Source organism: Convolutriloba macropyga, chromosome 11, assembly GCF_964194025.1.
Source record: "Convolutriloba macropyga chromosome 11, txConMacr16.3, whole genome shotgun sequence".
NCBI classification, from domain to species: Eukaryota; Metazoa; Xenacoelomorpha; order Acoela; family Convolutidae; genus Convolutriloba; species Convolutriloba macropyga.
In genome coordinates, this window is record NC_134478.1 from 37597981 (window position 1) to 37617980 (window position 20000).

Below are 20000 nucleotides of genomic sequence, written 5' to 3' on the forward strand. Positions count from 1 at the left end.
AAATCTTTCGTCTATCTGGAATAAGTGGATGCGCGCTTCTATCACATAAGACGTTTAATTTCTCCAAAACGTATGAAATATTTAAAAGTCTTCATTTTCTCCACAGAGCGTATGAACAACTTAATTCTCGTGAACTACTCTTGAAAAAGCAATCATGTAAGAGGTGGAAAGTGACGTAATCAAAGTAATATGACGTAACAAATACCGCAACTTTCCGCTGTTGCGTAATTAAGTATTGGCGACAGTGAGCGCTAATTTGTGCGCTTTGTAATGGAAAACTGATTGTTTGCGTTTTTAAGCTTTGCCGTTTTTCCCTCGGAGTAATTATGAGTGGCAATTTTTCCTAATTGTTTGGCGTACTGCTTTAAGGACTGAGCGTAACAATTAAGAGCAAAGTTTTCTGCTGAGGAGACTGAACAATTAGTAACTCATTTTCTCTGCAAGAAGTGAAAGGTAGCCAGGTCGGCGAGTTTTTAAAGAGTGCAATTTTCTATCAAACGGAGAATGGCACATACGTGAGCTACGAAAATAAACCATAACAAAAAGCCGTAAGTTGAAGCACAGAACATGTGATTCGAAATGGGATTGATCTTTGTATGATCTAAAGAATCACAAACGCCATGCATATCGACCCTGATTCCAAAATTGTATATTTTGAAAGAGTTAAGCGACAGTTTCTTTCATACTTTTTTAAATTAGCTGAGTTTCGAGCAAACAAATCGAATTTTTGAAATAGAACAAACTGTTCAGTTACTTCGAGGTTTGCAAAAATGATAGTGAGATCTGAGTTCTCCTATTTGTTGACGTTCCCTTTGACGTTCATTTTGATATTATAAGCTTCAGGAATGTAATAAAGTTTTATAAACTAGCAACGCAAGTGATTGTTCGAGAAATGCAAAATATAAAAATTGTCATCAATTTTGTTGATACCTTGTTGCTTTAAAATTGAACTTCAACAATTTGTCGCTAATCTCTTAATAATTTTCATGAAACAATAACTGTCCACTTTTAAAAGCTCTTTGTTCTCATAAACTAATAGGTTATACAGAAACTTATCTGCACAAAAGCACTGTTTTTCGAATAATTTTTCTGAATTGATTGTTTCGTTTAAGCTTCTTGATATTATAACACAAAATAAACAAATATGAAAGATCACGTATTAGTTCCGTTGCAGACAAAGAGGACAAATTTTAATTAATTAATTTTTTTGAAACTATCTCTATGAAATTCTTATCGTTTTACATTTTCAAGAAGCAATCGTTCATTAAAATTTTTGCAATTAAAAAATTTATTGATGTTTCATTTTTGTTAGAAAATTCTGACAACGAAAGGAACCCGTCTTACCTATTGGAAGTTCCAAAAGAGGTGCGACTCCGTTCACTTGGGGTGCTTTTTGAGATTCAGGTAAGTTCCCGACTGCGTCTTTCTCGTTCACCTCAACCACGACTTGAATCTCGTCCGATCTCCCGCCCTCTAATTGCGTCATTTTGAGCATCTCTTTGGACCGCTTTTTCTCCAACGAGTCATTACCGACGTCGATTCCCGAGTCTTGTCCATTTTGTTCGGGGCGAGATATAAAATCATCAGAAGCTGCAACCCGGCTCAGTTTTGACGAACATTTCAGCAAATTTTGCCCATCGTCGGCGCTGGTTCGGAACGAAGTTCGTCTTAATTCCGGGTTGTTATCGATATTTGTCACAGCTTGGTGATTACCCATTGGGTGACGGGATATTTCGGTAAATGTGATCACATTGGGCGAGGAGGGACTTCGTTTTCGGGACATTACGACTCTGGTCGAGGCAGTTTTCTCTCCGGCTCGCCTTTTGGCTTCTTTTTTGGCTTTCATCTTTTTAGCCACTTGGTATATGTGGATGTAGAGACCTGTTATGACTACCACTGGCACCCAGTAAGTGATTGAGGTTGAAGCGTATGTCAAAATGAGGGTACCTAAACAGGATTTTTTAAGTCACTTTGCAGATTTTGAAGGCCGAAAAACGGTCATAAAAAAAGCCATAAACTGGGAATAAATAGGGGAAAAAACTCAATTAGGTTTAGAATTTCGGATTTTGCATTTGGTTGAGCTAATCTTACGCATAAGTTTAATGTGAAGTAACTACCACAGTACTGCACATGTACTTTATTTAATCGATTAATATTGAAGGATTCTCTTCAGGTTGACCATAGCCTGACCAATGTTGGCTGCAATGATGGTACCACGTGAAAGTTTCAGACGCAAAAAAAGTGGCTATAGTCACCAAAAAAAGAGCAATGTTGCTCATGGAAAGAATAGTCTGAAATGTGGGGAATAATAAGAAAAAGGGCAGCTGAGAACAGGCTACTGTAGGCCTAATGCTGTTCCGCTGCGATTACGCAGGAACCAAGATCATCAATCAATCATCGATTCAACCGAGGTGACCTCGTGATCATGCAATTTTAAGCGTGTTAGAATGTTATTTTCCATCATCGCCCCTAAGTCAAGCTAGCACGGTTAGAGAGTAGCTTCTACAATTTTTAGGTCACTAACATTTTCTTTTAAAAGCTAATTTATTATGGCACGGGATTGTTTTTCTATTCACAAAGATCTCAATATCTTATTACTAAAACGCTTATGTCCCATTATAGAGCAGTAGTCGGAAAACAACACTTTAATTTCCTGTAATAAGGTCATAACAAGCTTTAAACCATCCATGGGTTTTATCAATTTACGCACAGATCGCGATCAAATTAAAGCCAGTTTTTAAAATGTCTTCAATTTGATCGCAATCGGCAAAAATAACAATTCAAATATCTTGGATTAAAAGAATGAACTAGTACACCCGGACTGAACGGCAAGTCAATGTCAGTACTGGGCACGTCAAATTGCAAGTCTTATATCAGTACTGATTCAGAGCTATGATCATGTCACTTTTTACACTTGTCAGTGTAAATGCAAGTCTTGGCCTAGACGTGCAAGTCTAAATGTAGTGAACCAACCTGCATAGTTAGCCCGGCACATTCCCTGTGGGACATTGCTTCCATAAAGAAGAGGGTGTCCGACAATGACGAGCAGCCACCACACCACACTCACTGCCCAGGTGGGGATGATCATCCACAGCACAGCCTTCCCTCTGGATCTGTTGTGGTAGCTGGCAGGGAACGATACTGACCAGCATCTAAACAGAAGCACACTTGATGTGATGAACACTTGCTTTTTATTATGCACGACTATTTAGAACCCCTCTTAGGGTGCAAAAAGACAGCGAACCCTAGTCAAAGATATACAATAGCAACAGAGGGTTTTAACGACTCCGTAACGGATACAACGCCAACTTTTATCACACAATGCTTGCCGCGAAACCCTATGGAGAAATACCTTTGTGATCCCCACCCAAATCTCCCGACTAAAATCTCCCGACATTATTTTAATTATTTTGGCGTGAACTATTGTATTTTGGAACTTTTTTTTCAAAAAAAAATCTCTTGTTGGTTTTTATTTTTATTCATCAATAGCGTGAGTTTGAATTACATAGTGTGGTATGCAAAGAAAAAAATGGTGTGCAAGAGACAAAAAAATTTGGATGGCTGTTTTGATTCATTTGCTGTGGAATAGGTGAGACTTTTTCCTCAAAAACCATTTTTTTGCTTCTGTGTGCTGCGTTAGAAAAAATATAAAATGAAAAAAAAACTAATTTTGCATGTATTTCAATTGAATTGAATATTCCGTATGGTTTACAAAGAGATTAGCGTAAATCTTTAATTAGGGTAAAACCTTTATCAACCTGGTATCCCTTACAAAAGCAATTTTCAAATTAAACATTCAACAGATAAAGCGTGCCCATGTATTTATTTTCATGTCTTTTATTTATTTTCATTTCAACTTAATTTCTTATTTTTATTCATTTCTAATAAACCGTTTATCTATCTGACAAAAACATAATGTCGGAGCAATTGTCGTTCTTGATCTTGATGTTTTCCTAATTGTCCCCTATCATAGGGAGACAAAGTTTGTTAATTTGCGCCCCACCAATCGGGTAAGCGTAAAAATTCTTTAAAAACAGAAAATAAAAAGAATAAAAATAACTTCAATAAAAACAGCAGGCTTGGTAATGTGTGTATGTACAAAAAGTTCCGACCGCATTAATTCACATTTTTAACAAAATTATCTACCAAATGAGGATAAACAACACATTAAAAACATTAATTACGGTAAAACTCGATATCTATTTTTTTTTTAAAAAAAATCACTAAAAAGCTCAAGATAGAAAGAATCAGATGAAACATAAACTGAAGAAGTCAACCTGTAGTTATTTTCAATAGGACCTGCCCATAGTGAAATTTGTTAACACGTGAACAAAACCAAGAATATAAACTCGATAAATTCTTACGTAACTTCATCGGAGCCATCGGTCATTAGTGAGACAATGATTTAACTAGCGCCACCCTTGAGTACTGATAAGACTTGCTATTAGAGACACTGTGAAGAAGATAAACAACCAATTGAAAATCCAAAAATAATTTCTAATTACTACCGAAAAAACTATATCTATTTTTAAAAACAATAAAGAAAATAAAAAGAGCAGCAGATAAAACAAATCAAAGTCTTAATTGCATCAGATAAAGAATCATATAAAAAAAGTAGGTGCGTCCGAGGTTTAAAAAAATGTACGTCTCAAGAAAAGAATTTGGACTAGTCATTAATGAGAATCGGTAGCAAGTGGATAAAAGAAGAAGAAAGGGATGAAATTTAAAATATATTTACATTTTTGAAAACAATAAATTTCTCAGTCAAAATAGCCATGAGCAATCAACTGAAAACAACAGATAGGTCCTTCTAGTTTGCCATACGAAACCATTGAGGCTCGTCAATATCCAGAACTTGTAATAAGACTACAAAAACATCCAAAGATCAAATATTCAGATAAACTCTGGAGAAAATGGAGTCGATGCTGTTAAAACCATCAGATATTCTCTAAAAACATTCCACTTGTTCATCAAATTTTATTAAATTTCATCGTGAAATTTGAAAATGCATTTATGTTTTTTAAAACAATAAAGTTCTCAGTCAAAATAGTCATAAGCAATCAACTGAAAATATTAGATAGATTTATTGTTTGCTATAGGAAACCATTGACGCCTGTCAATATCCAGAACATTTATCAAGACTACAAAGAAACATCCAAATATCAAAAATTTAGATAAATGTCGGAAAAAATGGTGTCGAAGACGCTAAGACCATCAGATATTAGCCAAAAACATATTACTTTTTCAACAAATCTCACCTTCAAAGACAATGGCAACTATCAATATTGTGGTAATGGGTAACGAAAATTGAAAAGCAAACTTGAGAAGTGGTTAAATATCCTGAAACCCCAAAATTTCAAATAAATCTTGATGCATCAGAGTTGCAAAGCCATCAATTAGAAAATCAAATATAATGAAGATAATTATTATATTTGTGTACAAATAAGATGCATGCTGTCTTTGCTGAAACTATGCCTTGAAATGACAAAAACAGGATAAGAAAGGCAGTGTTCTAAAACTCACTACTTGTAAAAAAATTGTTTTCGTCGGTCATAAACATCAAAAAATTTAAACAGACTCAAACTATATAGGTTATCTTGTAATTTCATATGGAGCCAGTTGTACGTCTCTATAGTACCGACTAAATCTTAAGATTACGTCTTATACGTTTTATATAATGAAGATAGGCAGAACTCTTGTATTCTACAAACAAAATCTGAAAAAAAATTCTAGGAAATTCATTGTTATTGCATTTAAAACAATTAGCTGTCGACTGGAAAGATTATAACTGTTCAATTGAGCCCCACTTAACATCAATATGCCCGCATTTTAGAAGGACTACGCTAGCATACAACAAAAAAAACCACCAGTAGTGGCCAGTGTAAAGTTTGTTTTAACAAATATGATGCTTTGTCATTAATGAAATTAAAGAACAATTTGTCGGAAATAAGAAGAAATAGGCGCCGAACTCGAAAATTTGATGCATTTTATTTTCAAAAAGAATATATTTCGAGAATTCATAACATTAGCTATTAACCGAAATCAATAAAAACGTTGGACAGGTATCCAAATTTTGTTTTTGCTTCCACTGAGACATGTCGTCATCGAGAATATGTGATGCAATTACAAAAAAAAAGGAAAAAACCAAGAAAATTTTTAAATTCAACAAGTTTCTGCAAAAAAACTGTTTTGATGCCGTTGGAAACATCACGCTAATCCAAAGCACGTTTCTCTATGCTCCACTCGGTTTTCTTTGAAAGCCAAAGATACTTTTTATAGTGATAAACTGAGAAGGCAACAAAAACAACTAATTGGAGGGCTAATATTCAAAAGCAAAAGAGAATTTTAGCAAACTTGTGGTCTTGAAGCCATGAAAATAATAATTAATATTTGTAACAACTATAAACTTTTCACAATTTTATTTTCAATCTTTAGAAAAAAAAGATACAACTCAAGTTTAACACGAATAAGGAACGAGTTGACGGAATTTTGAAATAAACTGAAAGCAATAAAAATTATGCAATTTTCTTTGAAAAGATGGTTTATGATGAATGGGCCCCAATTTTACATTAATTTAAACTGCCTATAATCGACTCTTAAAAGGAAACTGTTCTGGCTAGTCTAACATAACAAACAAAAAAAACAGATCAATCGCTAAAACTATGATTTCAATTATAGACATTGTCGGAATAGAATTGAAATATTTTTGCATGGTGAAGAACCACAATGAGTCCAAATAACAAAATGATCCTTGATGCTGCTGCACTTTCAAAAACAACAAGGAGCAAGTAATAGTTGGCAGTGTAAGCGAAATAGATGTTTTGGCAAAGACAATTACAATATACCAAAAATACAGGATGTTCTGTGAATAGTGATTATTTAGGCTAGCGAAAAGCTTTGTTTCAGAACAATCCCAAAGAATAGAGACCTAAAACTAGCCCTCTTTAGAGTTGTTTTTAAAAATGTGTCAGCATTTTTTTGCTCGCTACATCTGGCAAGTTTAAAAAAAGTGGGCTAAAAACATATTTGTGCCATTTTGATGAAAAAGGCTTATTTTTGAAAAATTGTTAAAATTCTGGGATAAAAAATTGGAACCAAACGAGTCATCAACCCTCTATTTGCTTAGAGAAGAAGCCAATAAATCTAGTCATAACAAATATAACAAATTTTTGCATAATTCACGAAAAACATATCAAACATCCAGAAAACGTGAACAAAAATAACTGATATCATTCTAATGATCACGAAACTTTGAACTTCGATAACTGCATGGTAAAAACGAAATTTACGTAATCTTTTTCAATCTGCATTCTACACTCTACGAGCTTTCTAATGATACCACTCACAACTCTCTACGGTGAATATAGCGATCGCCTAAAATTGACTGAAAAAAATACCCAATTGATCATACAGTTCCTCCCCCACTAAAGTGGGTCCGAATTATAAGAATGTAGTCGGTTCTCAGAGATCTTGACAAGTTAAGATGTCCTCTTAGACCATTGACATTTCATTTTTGGCAAAAAAAATGACAATCAAGTTTTTCTTGATTTGTTTTAAAAGTTCGCATTTAGTCAACTAAATGGCAAAAAGTTGATCAAATAATGGGAATAAATGGGGTGGGAACACTATGTGCAAACACAAATTGCCGCATTTGTTAATTTTTATTACTGAAAAAACAACTAAGGTAAGCTTTTCTTTGAAATTTGAAAGGAATCTAGAAAGAAATATGCCGCCGTCTTGCTTTCACATTTTCGAATTAATGGTGTTAAATCATTAGGGAAGTAATTTTTGGACGGCTTGCGTCCAATTCCAAACGGGAAACTCTCGTTCCCGTGAACAACACGCACTCCACATACAATATTTGATCACTTTTCTGGTTTTTATTTGGACTTGACTACTTGTTTATTTGTCCATAACTTTAAACTTTTGTTATGTCTTGACGCAGTCAACAGTTGTTCGGGCACCCTGAAAAGTACATAACGCATTAGACTGAGTGTTCACGTAAACTGTTTGGATAAAAACTGCTTTTTTGAACTATTTATGCAAACCTTGTACCACATAAATTATCCAACAATTGATGACTGATAAGATTTTAACTTTGCTCATGCTGGGATTTACGTCATACAAGCTCAACGCAAAAAAAACAGCGTTGTTTGCGAATAAAGTTATCAGAAACTGATTAATCGCTTTCGAAATAGCGGAGGAAAATTGCTTTATTTTTCTGAAAATGCTAACTCTGACACGCCAGTTAGTCAATTTGTGCGCTTAAATACTTAGATTGGAGGGTTGCCTTCAACTCGTCTTCAAAATTGAAGACTGAATTTTTGTCCGTAAAAAGCTGGTCTAAAACGCTATTTTAGAGCATCTCTTTTTCAAAGCGACATTAAACTTATGGTTCAAAAATGAAGAGTAGTTGGCAAATTTCAGAGCAAAACTATGCTTGGCAGAACTATAGCGAAATTGTCCACAAATTGGCGTTGAATTTGAAAGAAGAGCATTTAACGAGAGTTCATTGGCATGGATATAGTCTGGTCTGGGGGTACAAATTGTGTGTTAGACCATAAGGAAAGTAATTTGAGTGACCGCCAAATTAGCCGACAGTGGGGCTTAGCCGACGGGAGGATAAGCCAATTAATATTATAAAGAGTTTTCAGACGATCGGCAACCAATCAAAATCGTGCTACACTCAAAATTTTAAATTAATTAACCGTGGCTAACTTTAACTTAGTAGTACTTGGTTAAAGTGGTGAGCTGATCTTACCCAAATCTTAGCTGGCAATTAAAATTTTTAGGCTCCCTTCCTTTTGGTTTTTCTACTCAAATTATGCTGCTGACTAACTTTCTCAATTTTTCTTTTCATGTTTCTCCTTTTTTTGGTAGAGACTACAGTGTCGGCCAATATTCCTGGCAAGAGTAATTGGTGCTTCCTTCCGAAGTGTAATGGAACCCAATTACAGTTTGTCCGCGGTGAGTAAATTAAATTTGAGACCAGCATTACTTCCATGCCTGCCTTTACCCTCCTCACACCAACAATTACACACATACCAAGTAGCATAACATAGTCACATAGCCGAAAGGTGTCATTTTAGCAACCATTACATTACGTTTACCTAATAAAATTTGGAAAAAAATTGAAATGAATGCATGTATTAGTTTTTTTCCAACTTAGTAAATACAACCTAGTTCAACGCCTGAAGAGCTAAATACTAGCCGACTTTTAACGGGTAAAAAAGATTTTTTGCATAAATTAAGTAATTGAAATCGTTAATTTTAATCTGATTGAACCCCCCCCCCCCCCAAAAAAAAAAAAGAAAAAGAAAATCAGTAACCCGGCAGATCTTTCGATAATTGGTTTTATGCGATAAGTGAATATTGTAGTCAATTAACTTTCATAACTTTCATGAAGCAGCTTTAAAAAAACCGGAAAAAAATGGACTTTGTCTGTACGAGAGCATATTAAAATGATTTAGTGAAAGCACGCCGAAAATTTGTTTTCTTATATTTTTCATTTCATGTCGCTTCACAAAAAATAAACGACGAGACGGCAATTTATGAACGTCGCAGTTTGGGTAAAAAATATTGTTCAAAATATTCTCCATATTTGCCCGATGTATGAAATATGACCGGATGATCGTTTAGGTATCTAAACGTACTTTGTTCCGGAAACCATTATTTTAAAAATATTAGGCGAAAACATGCAAAATTCTGTTATGAGATATTCGTGATTTCAGAGCAATTAATGGCAACCTTCAAGCGACCTCAAAATAACACAAAATTGTGGAACATATTCTGCGTAGCGGGATTTATGAAATGTGAACGGTTGGTTTAGTGAGCATATAGTTGAAATTAAAGCGGATATTTTTGGAGTTACTCCTATTTCAATTAGCATTTCCCAAGTGATCTACCATCACTATAATCCAAATAACACTGGTCCAGCAAAAATCAATCAACCAGGTAGATTTTAGCCCAAAATGTGGGGTTTTAGAACGGGGCGTGTACTGCCTATTGATTAACAAAAAAGAGCAATAAAAACCACGGCATATAATTTGTAAATTTTACCCTCGAATAATCTGAACATGAATCAATTTAAACGACCGGGCCAAATGGTTTCTAAAAATTGTGATAATTTTATTGATTTTCTTTCGTTCTTCATAATTCAACAAAACTTTTTCAGCTCCATTTTTATGATGCAAATAAAAACGTCTGTACGCCAGCTTTGATTTTTTTTGTTCAATTTCGTTTCCTTTCATACAAAATAAAAATGCTTTTGTCCTAAAATTGAAAAGAATTATCAATATTCTTTTGATAAAGTTTTTCAAATTTTATCTTGGACGAGTGACGGAATTCATTTGACTGTTTAATTTCTACATTTTATGGGAAATAATCTTTTCAGGAGCATCTTGAAATTATCATCAATAGTACTTTTTATAAAACGGCTCAATAATTAATTGACGAAGCGCCCGTTATCTATTCCTTCTGCTCTTTTATCTGTCTCATAAAATATGTCACGTTTCAAACTATAATTTATTAAAACAGAAGCGAACTACGTTTATTGCCCAGGAAATGGAACTTGACAGAAATATAGAACAGAACCACTAAAAGCCTTAGGAAAAAAACTAATCAGCACGTCTAGAACTCTCCGCTACGGGGCGCCAAAGTTATTTGAAGAGGGCGGGTTTGTACTAAATTTGAGGAAATTAGCAAGACGACAGTTTATCTTAAGAATGGCACCTTGCTGAATAAGTGCTCTTTTTACAAAAAAAAAGATGTTAACTGTGATGAACTGTGATCGTCCGAGAAGTCAAAACGATCAGCCTATTTTATCCTTTCGAGGCAGGACAAAATATGTATAGCAAGGCGCAAAAAATGTCAAATTGATTATAGTTTAGTGGATATTCTCATTTCTACTGGTCTTTTTAAGCAGTTTACAGTACAGAAAAGTTCGAAAGCTGCACAAGATATAATCCATCATTTTGTGTTAAAAAACAACCAAAATAGAAAAATGTCTTACATCAAATTCAGACCCGATAAATGAATCGGAATTTTTTCCCAAGATTTTTTGAAATTTCGAAATTTCAAAAAAAAATTAAATCTTGCCATTTGAAATCTAACTTTTCAAATTTTCTATTTTTCTTAGCCAAAAAACAATAATTGAAGAGATGCTTGGTCCAAGTTTCTGCTAGAAACATATTTTTATTAAATAAAATCTATTGAACTATTTAAACTGATTTTATTCGACAAAGTTGAAGGAATAGGCTAAATTTTACTACAAGTTAGAGAACCGCACATTATTTTTGTACGTACATAAAAAAGTATCAATTTATATTGTATTAATTCCTTTTAGCTCCATCATTATCAAATTAATTCTGACATCAATGGAATTCATTGAGATAACTTGAAATTTTGAAAAAAAGAAACTTAATGACAAATTCAAAAATGACGGGGTATTGGGGAAGAAAATTTACATAGAATGCGCAACAATAGGAAAACAAGTGAAATTCAATCGCTATATAAATAACAGGAATATGAAAAACTTGCGCAGATCATTAAAGCTTTGCATTTACATACTCGTAGAAAGATTATATGTTTTGAGCTAAATTGTTAACTAATAGTTGCAGACACAAATTTTGTAAATTTGTAAGAGACATTTAATGCCATTATAACCTTAACTTCGGCATAGCGTTTTTAAAAATCGAGTGCAACGTTTTGAATAACAGAACACTTGCTTAATTGTTCCGACCCCTCTTGAGGGGGGAGGAACTATATACTCAAATGGGTTTTTTTGTTCATTCAATTTTCGCTGATCGATATATTCATCGTAGAGAGTTGAGACTGGTATCATTAGAAAGCTCGCCCAGCGTAGAATTTTGAATTAAAAAGATTTTTTTTATTTTTGTTTCTTAAAAGGGAGTTGTCGAGGTTTAAACTTCTGAGAAATTAGAGTGGAATTCGTAATTTTTAATTCAAATTTTCCGGAATTTTTGCCTGAAATTTTTTAAATTTTGCTAAAATTTGTTAAAATTTTGAGGAATAGTATTGTTGATTTTATTTTTAAAGGCAAGAAAAATTTTTTGGCTATTTTTATTTATATTTTTTGTCAGAAACATTTGTCTAAATATTTCAAAATTCAGCCTTTTTCATCAGAGACAGAACGAAATCAGCTTTTTTGGTCAACTTTGATAAAAAATTGCCGGAAGTACACCCCAAACACTACTAAAACAATCTTTGTAGACTCAGGAGGGGGCCATTCCTACTTCAACTTTCGTTGACAGTGCTCTGTAATTAAAACTTTGCCCTTTCTGCTAACTTTACTCATTGATTATCAAAAACGCAGCATTTATCTTCGATTTTTTTATTTGACGAGTTATCTTTATCTGTTACAATCGAAAAATTAAGTGTTCCTAATGGAAGAACATTAATACAAGGGCTAGTTTTGGACCAATCTTGGACTGTTACAATCCAAAAAGAATTCGGATTAAAATGAATCGGTCTTTTTTTAAAAAAATTTATCTTTTTTATATTAATTTAAGAGAGGAAAAATTGAAGTCAAAGCTCAGTATTGATAGGTTGAATTGTTTTCCTAAGCAGCTCCAAAATAATTAACCTGGATTTATACTCGAAAGCGTATGGTCGTTATAACTTTAAAAAAATGATTTTAAAATAAATAAAGGCTCATTGAACTTTGCCTCTTTTCTTTTCATAGAGCAGAGAAAGAAATCTTCTCTTTTCTAATGATTTAAAATTTAATCTCTTTTGCGGTTTTTCTGGTTGTTTGATGCTACTAGATTCCACATTTTTTAAATATTTTTAGATAAATGCCCATTTTTCACGTTTTCTACTTTGGTCACACTATCACATTACTAACAGTTCACATATCACTTTCAGAATAAAGCACAATTTAACATATTAAAATCCTGAAAAACAGATTATTCTTTTAACGCCTTTGACATTAATTTCATGAAGAATTTAGTTAAAGTTTTTGTTTTGTCTTTAACTGTTGATTTAACTTTGCCGTTCTTGTTGTATAAAATTTCCTGTATAATTACAGATTTCAACGGTCTTTCATGAAAGAATAAATGAGCCAATATTCTGATATTGGTAGGCAGCTGATTGCTTTCATGACTTTGAAAACAATTGTTTTCCAATATAAAAAAGCTCTTTTTAACATAGCAATTTTGTTCATTTTGTTATCTATTTGTTACCTAATCTCGTTAATTACAAGTCAAATATGACATTATTGGTGTCAAAGGAGGGCGTCAAAAAAGATTGGTGCCACAAAATCTATTGTTTTTAAAGAATTCGTTATGATCTTACTGGCTTCGACACGGGTTATTCAATTAACATTTGAAATAAATTTTGTTCTTTTGTCATATTTGACGTTCTTTTTGTAGACGTCAGGCATATTCTGGATAATTGAAAATTTTTTAATTCTTTTTTTGAGGAATAAACGAATCGATACAGTTATATTGTAGCTAATGGGTTTCATGACTTAGAAAACAATTGTTTTCAAAAATAAACAAACATTTCATAACTTTTGATCTTTTTGTCCATTTGTTACCTAGCCTCATTTAATACAGTTCACATACGATATTTGTCACGGGAAGCCGCAATTGTAAACAAACTGATGTTTTTAATGATTTTGATATGAATTTTGGCTCCGACACGGGTTTTTTACAAAAAAAAGTAAATTGATTTTTTTTTAAATTTCTTTTTATAGACGTAAGACAAATTTTGGACAACTACAAGTCTTTTTAAGCGCTTCTTTCGGAAAGATAAATAAACCTATTTAAATATTTCATTTTGTAATTAATGGCTTTCATGACTTTGGAATTAATTTTGTTTCGATAAAAAAACAAAAGTATTACTTAATTTTGCCTTTTTTTGTTACTTTTTGCTTAGTCTCATTATTACTCATACTACATTATTAGCTTTCAAAGAAGCTGCAATCGAACATATTCTGAGGGCCAAAATATTGCTTTACCGCTCCGACAGCGTTCTCTGGCAAGTTTTAATTGAATTTTTGTTTGTTGTCTTTGTGCTGTTCTTTTTTAACCGCAAAAAAATTGAATAAGGAGAGGTCCTACTGCCCTTCTATAGAAGCCTTGGTAATTGTAAACCTATGAAACTTTTTAATTGATTTCTAATGGATTTCAGTACTTTGAAATTAATTTTTTTTATAAATAAGCGAACTTTTTAACTTTGCTGTTTTTGTTCTTTTTTGTCTAATTGTTACCAAGCTTTTTCATGGACTGGTCCCATATCTTATCTGGTGAGCTAAAAGTTATTTTGTTAAATCTCAGTTTTATCAGACGCTATTTTGATTTTGTTATTAAGTTTTATTTTTTAAAAGGGACATAAAGTTTTTGATGTAACTATTAATGTTTGTTGTTCTTATTTGACTTTGCTGTTTGTCTTCACTCGCTTTCTTAATATTGGCATATCTCGTCAACATAGTTTTTTTTACTAGAGTGAGTTATTTGCTTTGGAGGCTATCTTTTGTTCATACACTATTTTAAAAAAAAACTACTTGAATTTTTGGGTTTTTCTATCTGTTCCTCATTTGGTAGACATTTATGCAAGAAATGTGGATGAGCGGGGTCGGAATTTTATATGCAATCGCACACTAACGAGTATCCTTGTTTAATTTAAAAACAGCTTACCTAAATCTTTCAATAAATTTAAATATTCAAAGAAGTTTAGATGCTAACAAGGCGGCTCGTTAATGTGCGTTCGCACATGATGTTCCGACCCGAGCTCATCTACATTTTTGACTAAAATGTCAACCAAATCAAGAGATAACAAAAATAGATGTTTGAGTTTAAAACAATCGTTACACATTCTATCTACTAATTGAATTACTAATGCCATGCTTCATTACAGCACCAACGTGACCTGACATTGAAGAGACTAGAAAAAAAATAGCACCAACAAAATTTTGGCGGCAAAAAATGAATATCTAAATTTAAAAGCACCTGGTAACAACGTCAAAATGCAGTCAGATAAAACCTTAACTACACAAGTTTACCTTTTACTAACTATACAGCAGATGAAAAGTTTTCTTAACGAGACTAGGTAACAAGCCGACAAAAAGAACGAACAGTGAGGCGAAACTTAAAAATTAATCAACATTTTTTGCACCAAGAAAATTCAGAAATCTTAAAAAACATTGGTTTTTAATAAAAAAATCCTTGATAAATTACTAAAAAGTCATTACAAAACCAAAAGCACCCGTCTGTGGTCAGACTATGCCATAGAAACAAACTAAAGAGAAACTCAAAAAATTACAAACGATTTGCGAAAACACAAAACTTTGCTACCATTAAAATCAATAGCTATCATCTGAATATGTATTTTTAATTCAGTTGTTATTTCTGCTATTTCAGTTGAAGGATTTATACTGAAAGATTAAATAAGTTTACTTGGGCCACATTTAAAAACCATTGGGATCTGTTATTACGCGATTGTTCTGAAGGAAGAGAAAAAGAAACGCAAAAAATGGCCATTCAATAAACGTTCAGAAAAACGAAACAACAGTGGCACATAATATCAATATATATGTTATTTCTTGAAATACACGAAATTCGATGGGACATCTGATTGATGAATAGAAGTTAAATTTGACGAAAGGAACCTATTCGCTATATACTGAATGTTTCGAGCAACATCATTCATTCAGTCCTCAATTACAAGCCTATGAGATCTGTGAGCAATTTACGGCTACCTAAAGAACAAAAACAGCGAATTCAGGAAAAAAAATTGAGCGACAAAAGGGTCGAAGGCATTAAAAAAATGAACTTTTCACTAAACACTCTTCAATTTTAAATTAATTTTTCAGGAGCAATGGGAAAACCTTTTTTATCAATATAATTTCAAAAAATCAACAAATATAAACAAATACATTAGACGCACGAAAATTGCGGGAAAACACGTATTATCAACGCCATTAAATTCATTAGCCTTCAACGGAAGCCAGTATATACAATAAATGATGCCTCGAGGGGACAATAAGTTTTTTTGCCAATCGTATTTCATCAATAAGACCTTACAACAAGTTAATGACTATGAAAACAACAACAGAGAGAGGCAAAAACCACAAATTCAGTAGAAAAGTGCCTGAAGAAAATGTCGAAGCAACTCAAATCATAAGCTCTTCCCTGAAAACTTTATTTATGATCCGTTGAACTTCTTCCCTAAACCAATAGGGACTCTCAGCAGTAAGATGATGTGATAAGATTTCAAAAGGATCGAAAAACAAAATAAAGTACCCAAAAAAAATATGAATTCTCGTGGCATTGATGTTTTAAAACTAATAGGTAGAAGATAAAACCGCTAACCAGATTAATTTTGGCTATAGTAGAACGGAAATGGATTCTGTTAGAACCAACAATGACCAAGAGTATTCACGAAAAAAAATTAGGAATGGTTGAATTTCAAAAAAGTTTCGAAAAATTATTTTTAAACCCTTAACAGCCAGTAAGCTCAATCTTTCATCGGAGCTCAATGACGATGCTCAGATATAACCCATAGGGAGGAAAATGATGTCTGTCATGCATAGATAGTTAAAAAGACATCACAATAAGTCTTATGACAGAAAACAATAACAAAAACAGCAAAAACTAAAATTCAGTAGAAAAATGCGAGAAGAAAGTGTCGAAGACAATTAAACCATTAGCTATTCTCTGAAAACTTTCTCTGTGATCCACTGAACGTCCTCTCTAAGCCAATTGGATTACAATAATCTTTGGATAATGTGATAAAGAGTTCAAAAGTGACCAATAATTCAAAAAATCCAAAAAAAAAAATTTAAAAAAATTGAAATCTTTGTCATTGAAGTCATATAACCAATAGCTAGAAGATAAAACAGCTAAACAGAATATTTTTAGTCGCAGTAAAAAGCAAGTGGGTCCAGTCAGTACTGAAACTCACTAACAGTTCAAGAAAAATTTAGGAATTGTTATTGTTCAAATAAAATTTTCGAAAAATGATTTTTATTTTAACAGACATTAAATTCAATAGCTTTCAACGGAAGTCAATAAAAACGCTCAAAGATGCCCCGGTGGCAGTACATTTATGTTTGTCATGCATAGGTATTCATTATGAGATCACAGTAAGTATAATGACTATTAAAACAACAAAAAAACAGGAGAAAACCAAAAAATCAGTAGAAAAGTGCAAGAAGAACGTGTCGAAGCCATTTAAAACATAAATTTTTGTTTAAAATTTTTATTGGTCATCCACAGAACATCGTTTTTAAGCTAATGGGAACTGTCAATATTTGGATAATGTGATAAGATTTCAAAAGTAACCAATAATACGTAAAAATCCAAAAAAAATTTTAAAAAATTGAAATTTTTTGTCATTGAAGTCATATAACCAATAGATAGAAGATAAAACCGCTAACCAGTTTAATTTTGGTTGCAGTAGGAAGGAAGAGGGTGCTCTCACCCCTGGACTGACTTACAATTCACTATAATAAGATTATGATTCTTTAATATTCAAAAAAAAATTCGAAAAATTATTTTTTAAGTCTTAACAGCCATTAGCCGCCCCCTCAATGAAATAGACATGTTCACTTAATGCTCATTATGGAACATATTGCACTGTTAGTCAATGAATCCCTACCATAGGACTCCAAAAAAAATAGTAAAACTTCAAAAAGAAATTCAAAATTTCATTCAAAATTACGAAAACTCAGAATCGAAGCCAAAAAAAAACATGAGCAATTCCTTGAAAACGACGTTTTTTGTTCATTGCGCTTCATTCGACTATAAAGGAGTTTTGTCATCAATAGAACGTCGATATAAAATGTGACTTGTCTCTAGGTGACTTAAAAAAGCAAAAAAGAGAAAAGTTTTATTAAAAAAAGGGCTCTCAATTAGAGTTCGATTTTTTTTTGATAGTGAACTTCCCTATGAGACCAGAACTAGTCTTTCTATCGCCTTGCATTCAACTTTTACGAACTCAAAATTTATTCTTTTTATAGAAATTTGAATTAATGTTTTCGTAAAAAAGATCTTAGTTTGAAGAAAATTGTACTAAAAGTGAACAATCATGCTAAAGATCCCATTGTTCACACAAAACTTCAATCCTCGATAACTCCTCGAAAAAAACGAAATTCAAAAAAATCTTTTTACTTTTGAATTCTACGCTGGACCAGCTTTTTAATGATACCACTCACATTTCTCTACGACGAATATATCGATCGGCCAAAATTCACTGAACAAAAAAAAAAAAACCCATTTGAGTATATAGTTCCTTCCCCCACAAGTGGGGTCGGAACAAAAAGCCGATGATATTGTTACAAAAAGTTAATAGCTGATGTATTGTGTTCTGAGAAGTTAATTAACATATCTACACTTCGAAAATCAACTGACAAAAACATTGATTGTTGTCCAACTTAAACTAAGTATCAGACACCTATACACATTTTCGTTAATTTTAATTGCTGAGCTAGTTCTTGGCTAATGAGAGGTGTATATTAAATTTGCTGTTATTAAAAAATTCGCTCAAAAATCACGTTTTAGTGATTTGACGCTGTCGTTTTCGTATTTTTCCGCTGTCATATAGAGAGGGAAATTCTTCAACAATTACTCGGAAAACGAGAAAAAAAACATAAAATAAAAGGGAAAAATCAGAAAATAGTTCAATCGAGTGGTTTCTTTTACTTTTTTGCGTACTGGTTTCATATCAACAGGACTTTGTTATCAAATTAGTTTGGGGAAACAACCAAGCAACTGATCGAACTGGAGAAGAAATTTTTAACTCACATTGTAAATGGAAGAAAGTTCAGACTGTGAGATGATTGAGAAAAAAATCTTCAAAAACCTCAAGAAAAACTCAGACTAAGAGAACTTCTCATTGACTATAATCAGAGAGATCAAACTCGGTTGAATTGATTAACGCTATCTCAAACAACAATTTTGCAACTTTTACAGGTTCGAAACTTAAAATAGTTTTTTTATTATTTTTGATTTTTTGAATATTTTTGATCCCTTTAAATACTCCGAAATTGCGATGAAAAAGGTACGGTACCTTAATGGCACCACTCAATTGTTGCCAGATTCCTCAAAAAAGATTAGATTCGACATGACTACTCCAAATTATGTTTAATCGTGAAGGCCGCAAGCTGTTGGTTTGAAAAAAATATATATTTGAAGTTTACATTAGACTAGATCTCTTCAAAATTCCAATGTCTTGAAGAAGTTTGTACCTACCTTTCTGTTTTTCCTATCAGCAGAAATTTTGTCTTTTTGACCTACTGAATACATAAAACGATACAACTTTTCTTCTTTCTCTGTAATAAGAGAAAAAAAGGAGAAAATTTTGGATCTTCAGTTTAAACCTCCCCCCTCACCCCAACTAATTTGGTATACTTAGAGTAACGGGGGGGGGGGGGGGGTGTCCTATAATGGGAAAGACTGAACAAATTTTGCAGAGAAATTCCCATTAAAAATGTTGCATCGCTTGTTAAATCTGAGTTATAAATTAAAGCGTCTTTTGATATTGATAGAATGTGTATTATCCTTTTATGCATTATGCAACCAGCTCTGTCGTTGTGACCTTTTGGGAATAATTTGCGTCATTATCAGACAGTGATTTGAAAAGTTGCATGGTGGGTTATCGAACGCGGTCCTTTGAAGCCCTGAGGGATGGGGCAGGCCACTCGGAGCGGGGGAGGGGGTGAGGGGGTGCATAAAAGGGGAAGTGATTCCGTAATGAAATTATTGCGCCCGGGGTGTAATATGTATTATGTGTTTGCTAAATGCCCGCAATGCGCACTGGATTGGAAGGTAGGTGAAGTGATTTTTATACTCGTTTAAACCGCCGTTTAAATTAGAAATGAGTTGAAAAGGAAAAAAAGTAAATAAAATAAATGAACGCAGTCATGCAATGTAGCTAAGGGGGGCAATGAAGCAATTAAGGAAAGTGTTGCTACTACCTCAGTGAGAAATGTTTTGATTGATGTATTCTGTATTAAATTCGATGTACGATCAAACATA

General features: G+C 33.0%; 1 protein-coding gene across 1 annotated transcript in view; it reads right to left on the bottom strand.

The window, feature by feature from the left end:
- LOC142349644 (muscarinic acetylcholine receptor M2-like) overlaps nucleotides 1-20000 on the bottom strand; it is a 223185-nt gene that overhangs the window by 50282 nt on the left and 152903 nt on the right. Inside the window, exons 4-5 of the mRNA XM_075401356.1 lie at nucleotides 2974-3152; nucleotides 1345-1947 (exon numbers count right to left, since the gene is read on the bottom strand). Of these exons, the coding sequence (XP_075257471.1) occupies nucleotides 1345-1947; nucleotides 2974-3152 (782 nt within the window). The remainder of the gene's footprint in view (nucleotides 1-1344; nucleotides 1948-2973; nucleotides 3153-20000) is intronic.